This window comes from Molossus molossus, unplaced genomic scaffold (assembly GCF_014108415.1).
Source record: "Molossus molossus isolate mMolMol1 unplaced genomic scaffold, mMolMol1.p scaffold_m16_p_3, whole genome shotgun sequence".
Lineage (NCBI taxonomy): Eukaryota > Metazoa > Chordata > Mammalia > Chiroptera > Molossidae > Molossus > Molossus molossus.
This window is the reverse complement of record NW_023425366.1, coordinates 38,305,326-38,320,720: the sequence shown is the minus strand read 5'-3', so window position 1 is coordinate 38,320,720 and position 15,395 is coordinate 38,305,326. Positions and strand designations below refer to the sequence as shown.

General features: G+C 55.2%; 1 protein-coding gene across 1 annotated transcript in view; it reads right to left on the bottom strand.

Annotated features, from left to right (window-relative positions):
• Positions 1-9,921, bottom strand: part of SLC9A3 (solute carrier family 9 member A3) — a 49,279-nt gene extending 39,358 nt beyond the window's left edge. Inside the window, exon 1 of the mRNA XM_036280591.1 lies at positions 9,684-9,921. Coding sequence (XP_036136484.1) covers positions 9,684-9,921 — 238 coding nt within the window. The remainder of the gene's footprint in view (positions 1-9,683) is intronic.
• Between the last annotated feature and the right edge of the window lie 5,474 nt (positions 9,922-15,395).

Sequence of the window (15,395 nt, the reverse complement as noted above, 5' to 3'; positions counted from 1 at the left end):
CCTCCTTCCCTCCAGGAGATCCATGAGCTGGGGTCCTGGCCACAGCCTCATCCTAGAAGCTCTAATTTGAGATGGCTGAGGCCACCCCCAGGGAACCAAACAGGATGAGCACCGCAGGGCTCACCAGGCTGCTCAGCTGCTGCCCCAGGCGACGTAGGCAGCTGGTCCCTCATCGAGATTCTTGGCTGAAGGAGCAGGACATGGAAGTGGGCAGCAATTCCACACGTGGGGGGTGTGGTTTTGTTTTATAATGTACACTTTTGTAGCACATTCTGCTCAGTAATTGAGTTACTGCTGTCACCGCACAGGGATGACATCTGTCTTCAGGGAGTCTGGCCTATGAGTTGGCTTTGGGAAGTAGCAGGAGACTGAGTCTCTTCTGGTGTACTGGTGTTTAGACACCTTTCTGCTCTGGGCCTTGCCCTAGGGGTGCCTGTTGACCTCTCAAACTGGAAAGGCCTCTGTGACCCCAACACACTTTCACTGGGCCAAGTTGCCAATGGGTACAGCCAAGGGGTGGCTTCAGGCTCCTCCCTAGCCCATTCCCCTGGGAGCCCAGCTTTTCCCATTGGGGTGGGTCCAGGGAGCCTCCCTGGTGACTCCGGGTCCAGGGTTCAACAGCCTTCATGCCAACACACCATCAGATGTGTATGAGAGTGACAATAACTTGATAGTTAACTGGATATTTCCTAAGCACCTGCCACCATCTGTCCTGGCCCGAATTTCATCTACTCCTTACTGACCCCTCATAGAGAGTGTTGGTGCCACCGAGGTAATTGAGGAGCCTGGGGCAATGACAGAGCCGGTATTCAAACCCAGGCCCAGCATCCGTGGCCACATGGGGAATAGATCTTAGTGCCACAGGCTGAAGCCCTCAACCCCACGGGAACCAGTGCACACACATACATGTGCACACATGGACATGCACATGGAAATGCACAGACGTGGGCATCCCTGGTGGCCCTGCCCTATTCACATCCATGTCCAGCTAGCAAGCAGTGGGGGTGAGGGGGAACTGTGCCGAGTGCCTAGCACATGGGGGCCAAGTTCTCAGGGAAAGCACAAAGGGGGGGGCTGCAGCACTATGCTTATCGTACCCCAAAACTAGGGCTAGCTGAATCCAAGGAGAAACAGAGCTCCCATGATCTGGTGGTTTCCACCCTTTGCATTTTTCCAAAAGCTGTTAGAAATGCATTTCCTGCTTTCCTATCCTGCCTTTGCAAGAAACCCTCTTCCAGCTGAGAACTCAAACCCGGTTGGACTTTGGCATGACAGCTCGGCATGTGGTAAATTCGCGGAAGGGAAGAAACAGAGTCCGACTCTCCCCCAGCAGCCCTGCTTCCCCCCTCCCCCAGCACTGGTTTGGCCCTGAAAAGAGCTGATCTACCTCTGCCCCCAGAGGCTGGAGGTTGGGGATGGTTCACAGGACACCTTCCTGGGGCTGACACTTGTCTGTCTGCAGGGGTCATGTCTGTGCCTGAAGCAGAGCATTCTAAGGGGGGAGGGGGTTAGGGTGCCTGGGAGACAACTTGGTTCAACCTCTTCCAATCCCCGATCTCCATCCTCAGGACCTAACCACCCACCACTGCAGCCCAAATGGCTCTGGCCCCCACCCACTGGAGCCCCCTGGGCTGGTGCTTCTGCTTGAACATTCTCCCCTCAGCCTCTCTCACCCAGCCCAAGTCCCCTCTCTTTCTCTGAGGCCCATCTTGACTACCCGCCAAATGGGAAGCCTCCATGTAGCCTCCTTCTGACCCCTCTACCTGGACTCTGACCCCTCACCCAGTAAACCATGAAGCTCTCACCTCTTTCGAGACTTCAGTGAACACCTGGGTTATAGATGTAGCTTTGAGACATAGCCACCTCTAAAGAAGGACCCCGGGCCCAGCCGAGGCACCTTGCCTCACCTGAAGAATGGCCACATCAGCACTCACCCTGCTCAGGTGCTACCCAGGTCTTTGCCACCGGGACCCACAGCTCTGATGCTGTCCGTGGTCATCCTGTGAGGGTGACACCTCAGCACATGGTTCAGGTCCGATAGAACTGGGCACCACGCACCCTCCGTACCTCCCAGGCCTGTGCCCTCCTGGGATGCTGCAGGCACAGAGTTGGCCAGAACAGCCTGGTGGGCCCTTCACTCTCAGAGGCCATGTCTCACCAAGGCTGTCAGCAGCTGCGGAGGGAAGAGCCTGCATCTCGAATCAGACCCTAGTGCACATATGCGCCAGTTTTCTGACTTGTTTATTCTGAACATGTTATTGGGAAGAATCTTATGAAATCAGAGGGGTTTTGCCATATCACAAGTCACCCTGGGGCAGCTCAGCGTCAGGGGTGATGGGTCTGGGCAGCCCTCGTCCCTCCCTGGTGTCTTGTTCCTCCCAGTGGGGTCAAGTTTGCTTCAGTTCAGAAGCCCGCATGGCTCCACTTCCCTGGCCTCTCTGACCTCACCTCCCCCCTCCTTGGTGGCTCTCCCAGCTGCTCCTCACATGCCCACCACAGGGCCTTTGCACTGGCTGTCTCACCACTAAAAATGCTTTCCCTCTCACCTAAGGGCTCACTCCTCCCATCATTGTTCACTATTTCACTTAATGCCATTATCCCACGGCACGATTGCATCTGTCTGTCCCTACACAAACGCTCCCCTCCGAAGCTGGGTCTGTTTGGTTCAAAGCGGCCTCCTGGCCTACAGCAGTGCCAGTCATGTGGCAGCACTAACATTTGTTAAATGAATATTACACTGGTCAGAGCTCATCTAGTGCCCAGAACTGTGGCTGCTAAAAAAAATCAGTCTTTTGGACTGCATTGATGAATCAAACCTTTCAAGCCCAAAAAAAGTCATTATGGTGCTGAGGGTATTGACCTGCCTGAGACCCAAGTTCCAGGCTCTGTACCAGGAAGGTGCATGAGCCAGGACCTATGCAGGTATCTGTGTCTCCAGAGGCCAGCATGTCAGGACCTGGCAGATTCATTCTGCCTTTTTTTCTTTTTGAATCCTTACCCAAGGATACTTTTCCATTTTTGTTCAGATAGAGTGGGACGGAGGGAGAGAGAGGAAGAGAGGAAGAGAGAGAGAGAAACATCAACTGGCTGCCTCCTGCACAACCTTGACCAGGGCTGGGGACGAACCACAACCGAGGTACGTGCTCTTGACCGGAATTGAACCCTCGACTCTTTGGTCCATGGGCCAATGCTCCAACCGCTGAGCTAAACCAGCCAGGCCAGATTCATTCTGTCTTGTTCCAAAAAGTTGAACGGTGGCAAACAGGGCAGTAGATTTCAGCTTGTGGAGGAGGGCACTTTAGATCACATGGGTGAGCGTGCTGTCTCCTGGGAACCTGGCCCACCCAGGCTAGCTCTATGTGGGTGATGGTGCTCCCTAATCTGAAACCCAGCACGCCCATGCTCTGAGCTAGTGCTCATGTCGCTTGTCAATGGCCTGCCTGCCTGGAGGGTGTTGTCATAGGGTGTGCCACTCAGCTCACCAGAGTCTGGGTGGCAATTTGGGGGAGAAATGCAGCCCAGGAGCTTAGGGACCCGCTTCCCAAACCCAGCAACTGTACGGTTTGCAGGAAGCTTACAGACAGGCTAGAAGCTGACATTCATCAGCACATTCATTCTTTCACTCATTCATTCTGCTTGATCTTCAGGGGCAGGGCTCCGGGCTTTGGGGACACAGCAGAACAGAAAGGCACAGACCCTGCCTTTGCAGCGGTGAGCTGGCTGTGGAGGCATACTCAGGAGCTGAGATTGGGGGACTGGAGGGTTCCGAGCTCAAAAGAGATGAGGCAAGAGAGATGCTGGGTAGGTGGGGCTCAGCAGCCTGGAGACCTGCCTGAGTTGGGGTGTGTGTGTGTGTGTGTGTGTAGGGTGTGGAGAGGTGTGGGTGTCTAGTCTGGGCTTCATGTGAAGCCAAGAAAAATCACTGCATAGCAGGGCCACAGAGGGGTGAATAAGAGGCTGTCCCGAACTCGCCCACCCCCAGCCCACATGCCCCCTGAGCTCACCAGCCCCTGGTCTGATGGGGTCTGCAGGCAGGGCTGGGTGGAGAGGGGCACTGCAGGCCCTGCACTCACTCTCGCGGCTCTCTCCCAGCCCTGAACAGAGACGGGAGGAGACAGAAGACACAGTTTTGAAGAAATGGAGAAGGACTGCAAATAAGTACATGAGGTCAGGTCAGAAGAAGGGCTGGAGGTCAAAGGGTGGGGGCAGGATGTGAACAAGGTACAGGTACGGGTTGGGGCAGAGACCTGCCCCAGGTGAGCAAAACTCAGACAGCTTAGATCCTCATAGGAAAACACTCAACCACCTTGAAGCTTACTAGGCGCAGGTGACAGGGACTCCACTGTGCCCAGCACGGCTCAGGCAGGAAACCACCTACTCTGGGCTCCAGTGCTGAGGTGTGGGGAGTGGGCTCTGCTTAGACCCCCCAAACACCTGGTACCCCAAGACATGATCCCTGAAGCCAGGTACCCTAACACCTGGTATTTGAGATCTAGCACCCCAATACTCAGCACCCCAAGGCTTGGTGTCTGAGACCCAAGATCAGAGAGCTGTCATGCTCCGAGCTGTGGGCACCGTGCTCCTGGGAGCAGGCCTGTTCCAGCACCGCAGCAGGGACAGAGCCAGAGAGACGCCTTCTCTGAACGAAACAGAGCTCCTGCCAGGGCAGGGCAGGTGGAAGAGCTGGGGAGAGCTGGCCCTGACCTTGGCCAGTCCTAACCTTGGCCGGCCCTGACGCTGGCTGGCCTCCTTCATCAGTCACTGAGCACCCTCAACCCCTTTGGGAGCACAGCTCCTGGTAAAACTCGCTACAGAAAGGGAGTGGGGAGACGCTGGGAAGAAGATGTGTGACTGGAAACCCCAACTTTAAACACTCCCTCGCTCCTGGGGAGCACATGGAGAAGGGCCTGGCACAAGTGGCAGGGAAACCCACCTCCGTCCTACTGGGGCAGAGCTGGGGGTGGGGGTGGGGCTGACATGTTTGAAGAAATAAAATGTGAGGCGATTAAAGGCCAGATCAGAGAGCTCAGAGATCAGTTTCATCAAACTCCAGCATTCACAGAGCCTGTGCGAGCCAACGATGACCGGGGCCCAGACTCCGAAGAAAGCCTGGAGTCCTGGGAATAGGTAATGATTCTCTCCTGGACTCTTATGGGAAGCTGGCCCAGGTGGAAGCCGCCCTGGGGAGTCCCGTCTATGGAGCAGGCAGGACTGGGTGCTATTGCACTTCCTGACCTTTGCCCTCTTCCTGAGATTGTTCCAGCAAAATACCTTAGCTCCAAATGTCCATGGATTGTTTTATAGCTGAGGGCTAATTCTTCCATGGGCAGTTCCTGAAAAAGGAGACTTTACACCTTCAGCATGGAACCCTCCCTCCCATAGAGACTCCTGGGCGAGTCCTTGGTTCCAGGACTTGGATAATGGGTCTTCACTGCAAGCCTACCGACTCCATCTGTCCTGTCAGGACTGGGGTCCACTAGGGCCCACTGACTTTGCCTATTCTTGGGAGGAAAGGGTCCACTGGGAACTCTCGCTGGTCGCTCTGCACTTCTAAGCCATCCTTGTCCTCCAGATTCTCTCATGTGTTCCCTCCAGGGGAGCAAGGAACATTCGGTGGGTGCAGGGAGGAGAGCACGGTAGAGGGTACCGAGGAGCCCACAGGAAAGACTGGAACAAGGGTCGAGTGCAGCACCAGGGGCTTCTGGTCTATAACCAGAGAACGTGAAATTAACCTCAGGAGGTAAACACCACCCCAGGGCTTCCCCCAGAGCCTAGTTCAGGGCAGACAACCAGTGCCCAATAGCTGTACCTCAGAGAAATCCACCATTAGGCAATGGGTCTAGACAGAAGTCACAGAGCCAGGGGAGGCCTCAGGACTGAGAACACTACCAGGGAGAGAAAGCCTGGCCTGGTCCAAGGTCCAAAGTGACCCTGGTGTGGGTGGCTGCAGACTCAGGACCCCCCAGAGAAGCACATGTCCAGGGCTCCAGGCTGGTAAAGAGGAAGCCCCCCACCAAGGGCAGACACCATCCTACTGCATAAGGGTCCTCAACCTCATTCTCCACCTGGCCCTGAGCTGTGGATGGCTCTGGCCTCAGTGACCCGCCTTCTCCCCTGAATTTCCTAAAGATGCAATAACGGCCCAAATGTATACATGTGGGAAGCTTGCAGACACGGGGTCTCGGGCATCTGTGGGCACAGCAGCCACATCTTGCAAAGTGTCAGAATCCAGTCCTGGGCCACCGAGACAGCGCTGTGACCCTGTTGTTCTCCACAGCTCTCTGACCCCTGCTGCTGAGCAGAGAAGCTGCCTTGAAACATGGGCATGAATTTGTTGCCTGTGTCTCTGGGTCTCCTGTACCTTGTTTCCCCAACAAAGTCACAAATGGCTGGAAAAATCTGACCTCGCCAATACAAGGTGCATATGTGGCTAAGAACTTAGAACCACGTGTGAGACACTCAACAAATGTTTGAAAATCATTATCAATCCAGTTCTTCTGTTCCTGTAACTTGAGACTCAAATAGTCTGGATGATCCCTGACCATTTTAAATGATGAAAGGGGCCAAGTAGCTTAACAAGCGTGAACCCTGGACTGTGGGGCAGGAGGAAGTGTACTGTGATCCAAACGCGTCCCTCATCTGTGCACAGGCTGGACCCACGGCCACGCGGCCTCCAGGCCCAGTCAGGTAAAGGTGTGTGCGTGAGTGGTCTTTAGGAGTTTGAGTGATGGGGCACTAGGGTTGGCTTCCTAGAGAGGGAGATATCTGAGGGGGCCTGGTCCCTGAGTCAGGACCTAAGTGTAAGTCCAGAGTTCTCAGGCTGGGGGCAGGGGGACCCAAATGCAGAGAGCTGAGCAGGGAGGAGGGCGGGGCAGTAGGAAATGCCTGGCTTAGTCCAGCAGAAACCAGGCCAGAGCTCTGATTTTCACTGCAGAGCACTGTGGATTGTGGAGGGTGGGACCAGAGCCTTGGAGTGCACAGAGCACAGTCAGGTCTGGTCTGGAATGAGTAGGGACCACTGAGATGAGGTGACTGGCTCAAGGTGACTCCTGGTTTGTGGGGCTAAGTATGAGCGGTGGGTCCAACTTATTTGCTAAGCTTTGGTTTTGAGCCTGGAGGCTGAGAAGTGGGTGTGTGGGGTTCTATCCGAGGTGTGAGATGTCTGTGTGAGAATCTCTGGTGACCAGCTGCACTTTCAGGGAACCCTGAGCTGGAGATGGGGGCCCGGGCACCAAGCCAGTACCTGGAGGTGCTGTGTGTGGGGTAGTGCAGGGAAAGTGGACTGGGGCGAGGCCTCAGGCCCAGGCCCAGGGCAGGGCCCCAACGTGGATGAAGAAGTAACAGACAATGGGGACAGGACAAGACAGTAAGGGGTGGGGGACTCCAGAGGGCAAGAAAAAGAGGTGGGGTCCTGTGAGGCCCATGCTGAGCCATGAAGAGGGTCTTGGGGACCTGGGCAGGGTCAGTGCAGAGGATTCCAGAGGACAGGATTACGGAGGGGAGGGGCACAGGGAGGGAGCACGGCTGGGAGAGGGCTGGGTATGGGTAGAGTCCCAGCTTACTTCTTAAGATGGGGAGACTGGGTGTCTCAGTGCTGCCTACTCACAGGCAAGGCCCCAATGCCATCACAGTGGGAGGCCCCAAACACAGAAGAACTGTATGGGCAGGGACAGGGCAAGGCCTGACCCAGAGCAAGAGGATACTCCAGGGGATGCCTGGGCAGCCCCACGGGTCTTCTCCCTGGGATTCTCTTCATATTGTCCCAGGAGCCCCCACCTCCAGTCTCCCAGGATGACAGCATACAGGGTGTGGTGTGTTAAGGTGAGCCTTTTATACAGGGTGAGCGCCCGCAGGAAAACACACTCTGCCCTGTCCATGAGACAGAGCTGGAGCTGCTGGAGTGGGTGGCCCCACCCTGGAGAAGGCCCTCTGGGGACAGTTAGAGTGCTCAGGGACATGCGGGCCATGGCTCTTCCTGGGTCAGTAACAAAATCTGGACCAGGCAAATACTTGGGTCAGTGCCCCCACACCCACCCAAGGCTGAGCAGCTGGTGCCTGATGCTGTCACTGGACTCTCATACGCCAGGCTCTACACCTGTATAGACACCGGGCTAGACAGAAAATGCATGTTTGATGACACAACAGAGGTGCTGCACCTCCTAGAGTGTCTTGGGCCTACCCTACACGTCATCATCCTCATGGTGATTTCATAGAGGAGAGAAGGTGGCAGAGGAAAGACAACCCCCCAACTCTATCCCAGAAACAGGTCCGTATTTAGGTAAGTAGTGTGAACATCAGCACGGGGGGCACCCAGAGCCACAGGTTGAGGCTGGACCTGCCCAGTAAATGTCACAGTGGACGTGGCCTGTCAGTGATCTCCCCATGGCAGAGGCATCTGGCAGAGACACAGCACATGAGACCCCTCTTGGTGCTCACAGTTCACTCCTGACATCACAACCCCCACTGGAAAGCCCTGTGGGGGACAAAGTGAGCAAGGTGATCAGGCAGGTAGGGCCAAGGGGCTACACAGGTACCAGAAAAAAGAAGGGAGGAGGCAGAGGGATCCAGAGAGCGTCTAAGAAAAAGAAAGCATAAAAGAGGGACTTCAACGGAGGCCGCTGGTGAAGCAGGAAGTGAAGGGAAAACAAGCTGCAACCAGCTTCTGCCAGGTACCCCCAATTCCACGTCCAAAGCCCTCTAAGGTCTTGCCCCAAACCTGTCCTTCACGTCAAGCGGAGGATGTCAGTGCCCCCCCCCCGCCCCTCTTCTTTTTGTCTTACCCCTCCCCATTACAAAGCTATCCGTGATCTGTCCTAGCCACCTACAGTTCTTGGGGGGCTGGGGGATGTCCTCAGACCTTGCTTTCAGTGGGCCCTCTCTCAGGCTCCCCCTACTTAGCTACAAATGCCATTACACTTCCACCACTTCAAATAAGACCCTCCCTGGTGTTGACCAACACTTAGAAATTTAGTCCTCATTAGCTATTAGAGAAACTGACCTTTCCATCACCTCCCTCAGAGTCGTGGCAATCCCACTTTGCGGGTTCACTGGAGCAAGTTAAGAGAAGAGAAATCCAACAAGGAGGGATTTTAGAAAGAGAAACACTCTCAGTGGGAAAATCGCTCCTATAAATAGGATTTTACTGGGTTTAATTTTAAGTGGCACCGTTTCCCTTCTACTCTGGGAACAATGTATCACTTCAGTGCTTGACAGCAAGGACATTCCCTCTCTCAGGGCATTAAAAAGCCCCACAAACCAGACAGAAAACCCAGCGCAGGTGCGCCAGAGTGGAGCGGCGCGGTACCGCAGGCCTGGATGGGCATGCTGGAGCCCAAACGTGGGACCAGGGAGCCCGGAGCGCGCGGGCTTCCCAAACTGCAGCCCTCTGGCCAGATCCGGTGACTCTCAGGGACCAGCACGGCCGCTCCGGGCCCGGCCGGGCTCGCGGCCCCTGAGCCTCGCCCTGTCTGACCCAAGGGCTGACTCCCCGGGGCTGGGTGCGGTGCTCTCAGACCGACCACGGGGCTGGACGCGCCCCTTCCACAGGAAAGACCGTGGGCCCCGCACAGACCCAGAGAAAGGCAGACGCTTAGTTCTGTCCCCTGGAGCTCAGGCAGGGTCGGTGGAGGGAGAGTTGCTGCGGGATCAGAACCCCCAGACCCTTTGAGCCCAGTGTCTCTTACCGATCTTGGCCACGCTGGCCACAAGGATCCAGAGGGCAATGATGTACGGGTCCTGGACGTGGTGCCATTTGAAGGTGACCACCTGAAAACCCTGGCTTGTGTCGTGCTCGTCGCCGCCAGGCTCCTGCTCGACGACAGGCTGAAGTTCGATGTCTCGCGCCTGGGGCAGCTCTCCCAGTGCCAGCAGCAGCGCTAGCAGAAGCCCCCAACCGGGCCCCACGGCCCTGCGCCGCGACATCGTCAGCGCCGCTCACTGCCCTGTCCCGAAGCTCATGTCGCGCGAGTCCAGCTGCGCTCTGAGGACGCGCTGCGCTGGGGCCACTGTACGCGCCGGCCGGCGAGACGCGCGTGTTGGGCGGCGCAGAGCCGAGAGCGCTCTGGGTGCGGGCTCCTGTCCTGGTCCCCGCCCGCCGGGGTGGCCTTTAATCCGGCGGCCCCCTCCCTCCCCGGGGCGGGGCCTTCCTGCCCCCGCTGCGCACTCGCGAGCGCAAACACCCTCGCGCGTTCTCGGCACGCCCACCCCAGGCCTGACCGGCCCCTTGACCTCACCTTCCCACCTCTGCGCACACGCTCCCCTTTGTCCCCCTCCCTCACTGACCCGCACATTCTTGGCTCTGCGCGCTACCCACTCCCGCCCTCTCCTGGAGCCCTGGGCTACAGGGCGCAGGCCGGGAGGTCCGAGCGGTCGCTGGTCCTTCGAGGACCGTCTCCCTTGGGAAGGAGCGCAGCACGGGGGACTGTGGGTCCTTATGGGCTCAGCTGCCGGGTGGTGGGCACTTGGTGCTGTGGGCGCCCTTCAGTGGCGTTCACTCAGCTTCTGAGTTGCCTGAGGCCGCCCGTGGGCACACTGGCCCCAAGCCACTCCTTCTCCACAAACGCAGAACCTGGGGCTATGCAGACCTCACTAGAGGCCGCTGGACCCAGAGGTGGCCAGGCCGCCAGCTTCGTGCTTTCTTCCACATTACAGGATTCAATGACTTGTCAGAAAACAGGGAGTACTCCTCATCAACCTCGGGTGATGCAGAATCCAAGTCGCCCCCCCCCCCCATGGCTGCTGTTCCTTCTATGCGGGACCCTCTCCTCCCTCCCCCAACCTCAGAGCCCAAGGGCACTGCTTAGACCTCTAGCATCAGAACTGAAATGCCCATTTTACTGCAGGGTGGGCTTCGGATTGATATGGTGGTTGGGGGGAGATGGGGCTGTGCCCTCAAGCCTCTGCGGTCTGCACTGCGTCTGTAGTTGGGCTCATCTGGACATCTGACTGCAAAATGCAAATGCACCTTATATTTCCTCCCTAAACCCACCCTGCAGCCTCAGCAGGGGCAGCCCTATCTTCCTCTCAGCCCCAAACCTAGCAGGCATACCAGAGTTCTCCTTCAGCTCCTGCTGTTTCCATCTCAGAAAACCTGTCTGCTCTACTTGTGAAATACAAACGGAACCAGCCACTGCTCTTACCTCTGGCTCCCCCTTCATTGGCCTGGTCTGGCCCTCCTATTAGATCCTCCAGCTCAGAGGAACTCTCAAGACTCAGGTCCCTCCCTAATCTTGAAGCCTCCCTCTGCCAGATGCTCCCCCCTTCTGGGGACCTCTGTTCTCAGGTTCCCTTGGCTCTGTAAGGTCTTTGCTCCAATATCACCTCTTTGTCCCATCTGCTGATCTCTCAACTCCCTCCTCCCCTCCCCCACTTGTGTCCCTCCATGCTTTCTGGGCCCCTAACATGCTGTCTGCTCTATTTGCTTGTTGACTGTCTGCCCTCTCCATGGGAACACCTGTTCCCTGAGTGAGGGGCTGCATAGAGCCAGCCAGGCTCACGGCTGCATCCTCAGTGCCTGAAAGCCTGACACACAGGAGCATCAGGAGATGTTGGTCAGATGGATGGACAAGTAGATGAGAGGGCAGGTGGACACATCTAATATCTGAGTATATGTCAGTGTCACAGATCTGGAGGGCAGTGCTGAGCTAGATGACTTTATTCCTTGAATTATCTCCCTAGTTTCTTATGATGAGAGTTGGCCATCAGTCGTGTAGTGGAGAAAGAGTAAGTTCAAATCATACTTGACTGGGTGGCTGGGTGCTAAATGGCGAATAAAGCTGGGTGACCACTGGAAGGATGCTCCAGAGGGCGTCAGCCTTCCCTGGGGGTCCTGGGAGGACTTGCCTGCTGTAAGGACCTCTGTGGTAGCCCAGGGATTCTTGGTGGGGAAGGAAGGCCAGAATGAAGGATTATTGTGAGCATAGGGTGGAGGCTGGACAGAGCTGAACACAGGGAGTATGTGACGAGCTGCTTGGTGGGCCATGGTGGTGGTGGTCACTCCCACCTCAAGCCTGTGCATGCTGTACCTGCTTCTGTTCCCAGCTCTATTCTCGGTCTCCTGTCCCAGAGGTAGAGCCAGTTGGACATGATCAGATTATCTGCAACCTAGACACCCTCCTTGTTCCTTTCTCGTGGTTTCTGGCTGAAGCCTTTACCAGGACATCCTCTTTGAAGATGGCGCCCTTGCATTCCACATGAAGGCCAAATGCCCACCAGAACGGCATGTACTATGATGCCCAGTGACCCTCCGGTCATGCTACCCTTGGTTTTTTTTGTTTTTGTTTTTTACCAGGCCCTGTCCCAAGAGCTCAGGGCATTTCTTCTGGGAGCAGCTGCTTCTGAGACTCCGGAGGCAGTTCAAAGGGCAGAGGAGCACAGCATTACTGTGCAGACTTTCCGATCAGAGTGAAGGTTGATGCCAGTTATTGGCCATCGGATGGTGTGCCGTAGAGGTGGCCACAGGATGCCCAAGGACAAAGGAGAGTTGATAAAAAGCAAGCCCCTGCAACATTACAGTGGGAGCGTGGTGTGACCACACAGGGCAAACAAGCTCCGGGGAGAAGCCGACTGTTTGCAGGATCTATGAGCAAGTGTAGGATGAATGCATTTGCACTCCAGGTTGCTAGAAGGCTGCAGGACAATGGTGTGGTGGTGAGAATACCAGCCTCCTTTACAAGCAGAAGTCAGGTTAGAGGAGGAGGAGAGTGTGTGCTGCTACATTCCCCCTGATGTACATCTACCCACTGACCACAGTGCCCCTCCAACAAGGACTGGGGCCACATGGTGGGTGGGCAGCCCACCTCTCCAGGGCTAACGGTGCCCCAGAGTTGTGCAGTGCACAATCCAAAGGGCCATGTGGCCAGATGTAGCCAGAGGCCTGTGTGTGTGTGTGTGTGTGTGTGTGTGTTGGGAGGTGTCCTCAGTGCCCTGCTGGTGTGTGACGATCTGATAACTGCCCTACTCACCACCAACATCAGGCAGGCCCCGAGAGCGGCATTGCAGAGCTGCCCCACCACCCTCCCCAGTGGTGAGGATCACCTGTGGGCTTGTTTGCACGTATGTTGTCGTAGTTCAAGATCAGGTTTTGACCAGGCTTTGGTTCTGGTAAGAGCCTCTTCCTGCCTTGGTGACAACCGCTGTGTCCTCACATGGCCTTTCCTCAGGCATGAGGGGAGAGAGGAGGGATAGCTTTCTTCCTCTTCTTATAAAGGCCCTATTGGATTAAGGCCCCAACCTTATGAACACATTTAACTTTAATTATCTCCCAAAGGCCCCATTGCCAAATACAGCAACAGTGGGTGCTCCAGCGTCAACAGAATGATTGAGGGACAAACAAACATTGAACCATAGCACATGTGAGACGCCACATTACCGACTCAAAAATGTTAAAATAATGCAAATAACCAGACCCCAAAGAACAGTAATCTAATCCACCAGCAGGGGCTCTTCTGTGGTCAGCCTGTGGTGGCCCTGGGGCCCCAGGTGAGCCTGGAGTCTTTCCAGCTCATGGCCAGTGACCAGCACACAGGTGAGGGGCATCCAGGGCAGCAGGGTCTTGAGCCAAGCAGCAGCTCCAACATTGCCACCTTGGCCACAGTGTCCCGAGGCCCTGGGGTCCCCAGGTTGTGGTCTCAGGCCTGGGATTGTAGTCATACTCCATATCCTCCCACTACCCTGCTGGTGGGCGGCTTGGCAGCAGGTGGGTATGGCAGTCTGGGGTGGGGTTGAGGTTCTGAGGATCTTGGGTCTGTCTTGACACCTGCACCCCGGGCTTGGCACGCCATCCACCCGTGGGGACAGGGGGGACTCATTCAAAACAGGGACTTCCTGGCTCCACTGAACTCCCAAGGAAGCCCCTCCTTCAACCACTTTGATCACTCCCTGCTCCCACCTCATGTCTCTTGTGATGTTCTGTCAACCCCACCACACCCCTTGGTGGAAGCCCTGCTCTCCGGGCCTCGCCCTCTCCTCTAAGGAATGTTGACATCCCCCTCCATTCTGGAGGCAAGACCTCATCCTGAGAGGGAACCCCTACCATAGGCCATGTCCCCTGACATTCTCTGGCTGGGACCCCTTCCCCAGAAACACCCTTCAACCTGCCTGCACAGTGTTCCCCACCCCTGTACATGGTCAGCAAGGATCCCTGAACCCAGTTCCTTACCGAGGCCCCACAAAAGCCCCGGGGCTGGTGACCAACCACTTCCCTCTACCCCCCCACCCCCTGCCTGCCACCTGGCCCAGAAACCAGCCCAGTCATCAACCACTGGAAGCATCCTAAACATGAGGGAGCAGCTGGATCCTGCAAAGTGCAGAGAAGGTGCCAGGCCAAGAAGCTGGCTTAATATTAGAGGAGATGCTTATGAGTCATCACCTCCACAGATTAAAGGAGAAAGCTCAATGATGTGTCAACAGAAGCAGAAAGAACCTTTGGGAGAATTATAAATCCACTCATGACAAAACATGCAAGAAGGAAAACTCTCAGCAAACTTAGAAGAGAAGCAAGTTTCCTTAACCTGACAAATTGGGTCTACAAACCCCACAGTGAGCACAGTGCTGATGAAACTGGGACCTGACACCTGGAAGTAAGGAGCCGTCTAGATGCCTCCCTCACTGCTGTTCTCCACACACACGAGCAGAAGGAGAAGCTGTAAGAACGGGATTAGAAGGAACAAAGTTGTTCTTAGCATGTGAGATGTCGTCTATATGTCATACCCCCAAAAGACTTACCAATTATTAGAATTAAGGAGAGTTAGGTCAGCAAGGTTGCTGGCTACAAAATTAATTTCTATACACTGCAACAGAAGTTTTAGAAAATATAAGTTAATTTGACCATGTTATCTATGTAGCATCAAAAACTATAAAACACCTGGAGAAAAAGTCTAACAAAAAATGTGCAAGATGCTTATGGGAGGATTCTCTCTAATCCTCCAGCTGGCTCGGCAGTTTTCTAGGTGGAAAAGTTTTAAAGTAGGGACTTAATTTATTTAATAAATATAAGACACTCAGATTTTCTGTTTCTTTTTGGGTTCATTTTGGTAAATTGTATTTTCAAAGAATTTGCCCATTTCATCAAAAATGTCATGTTTAGCTCAACTGGTGTGGCTCAGTGGTTTAGCGTCGACCCATGCACCAAGAGGTCGCTAGTTCGATTCCTGGTCAGGGCACATGCCCAGGTTGTGGGCCCGATCCCCAGTGGGGGGGCATGCAGGAGGCAGCCCATCGATGTTCTCTGTCATTGATATTTCCCCCTTTCTCTCCCTCTCCTTTCTTCTCTCTCTCTCTAAAAATCAATGAAGGAAAAAAAAATTTTAAATCATGTTTATTGATATAGAGTCCATTATTACCTTTTTATGTCTATAAAACTATGCTGTTATGGTTTCCTTTTTATTGCTCATGTT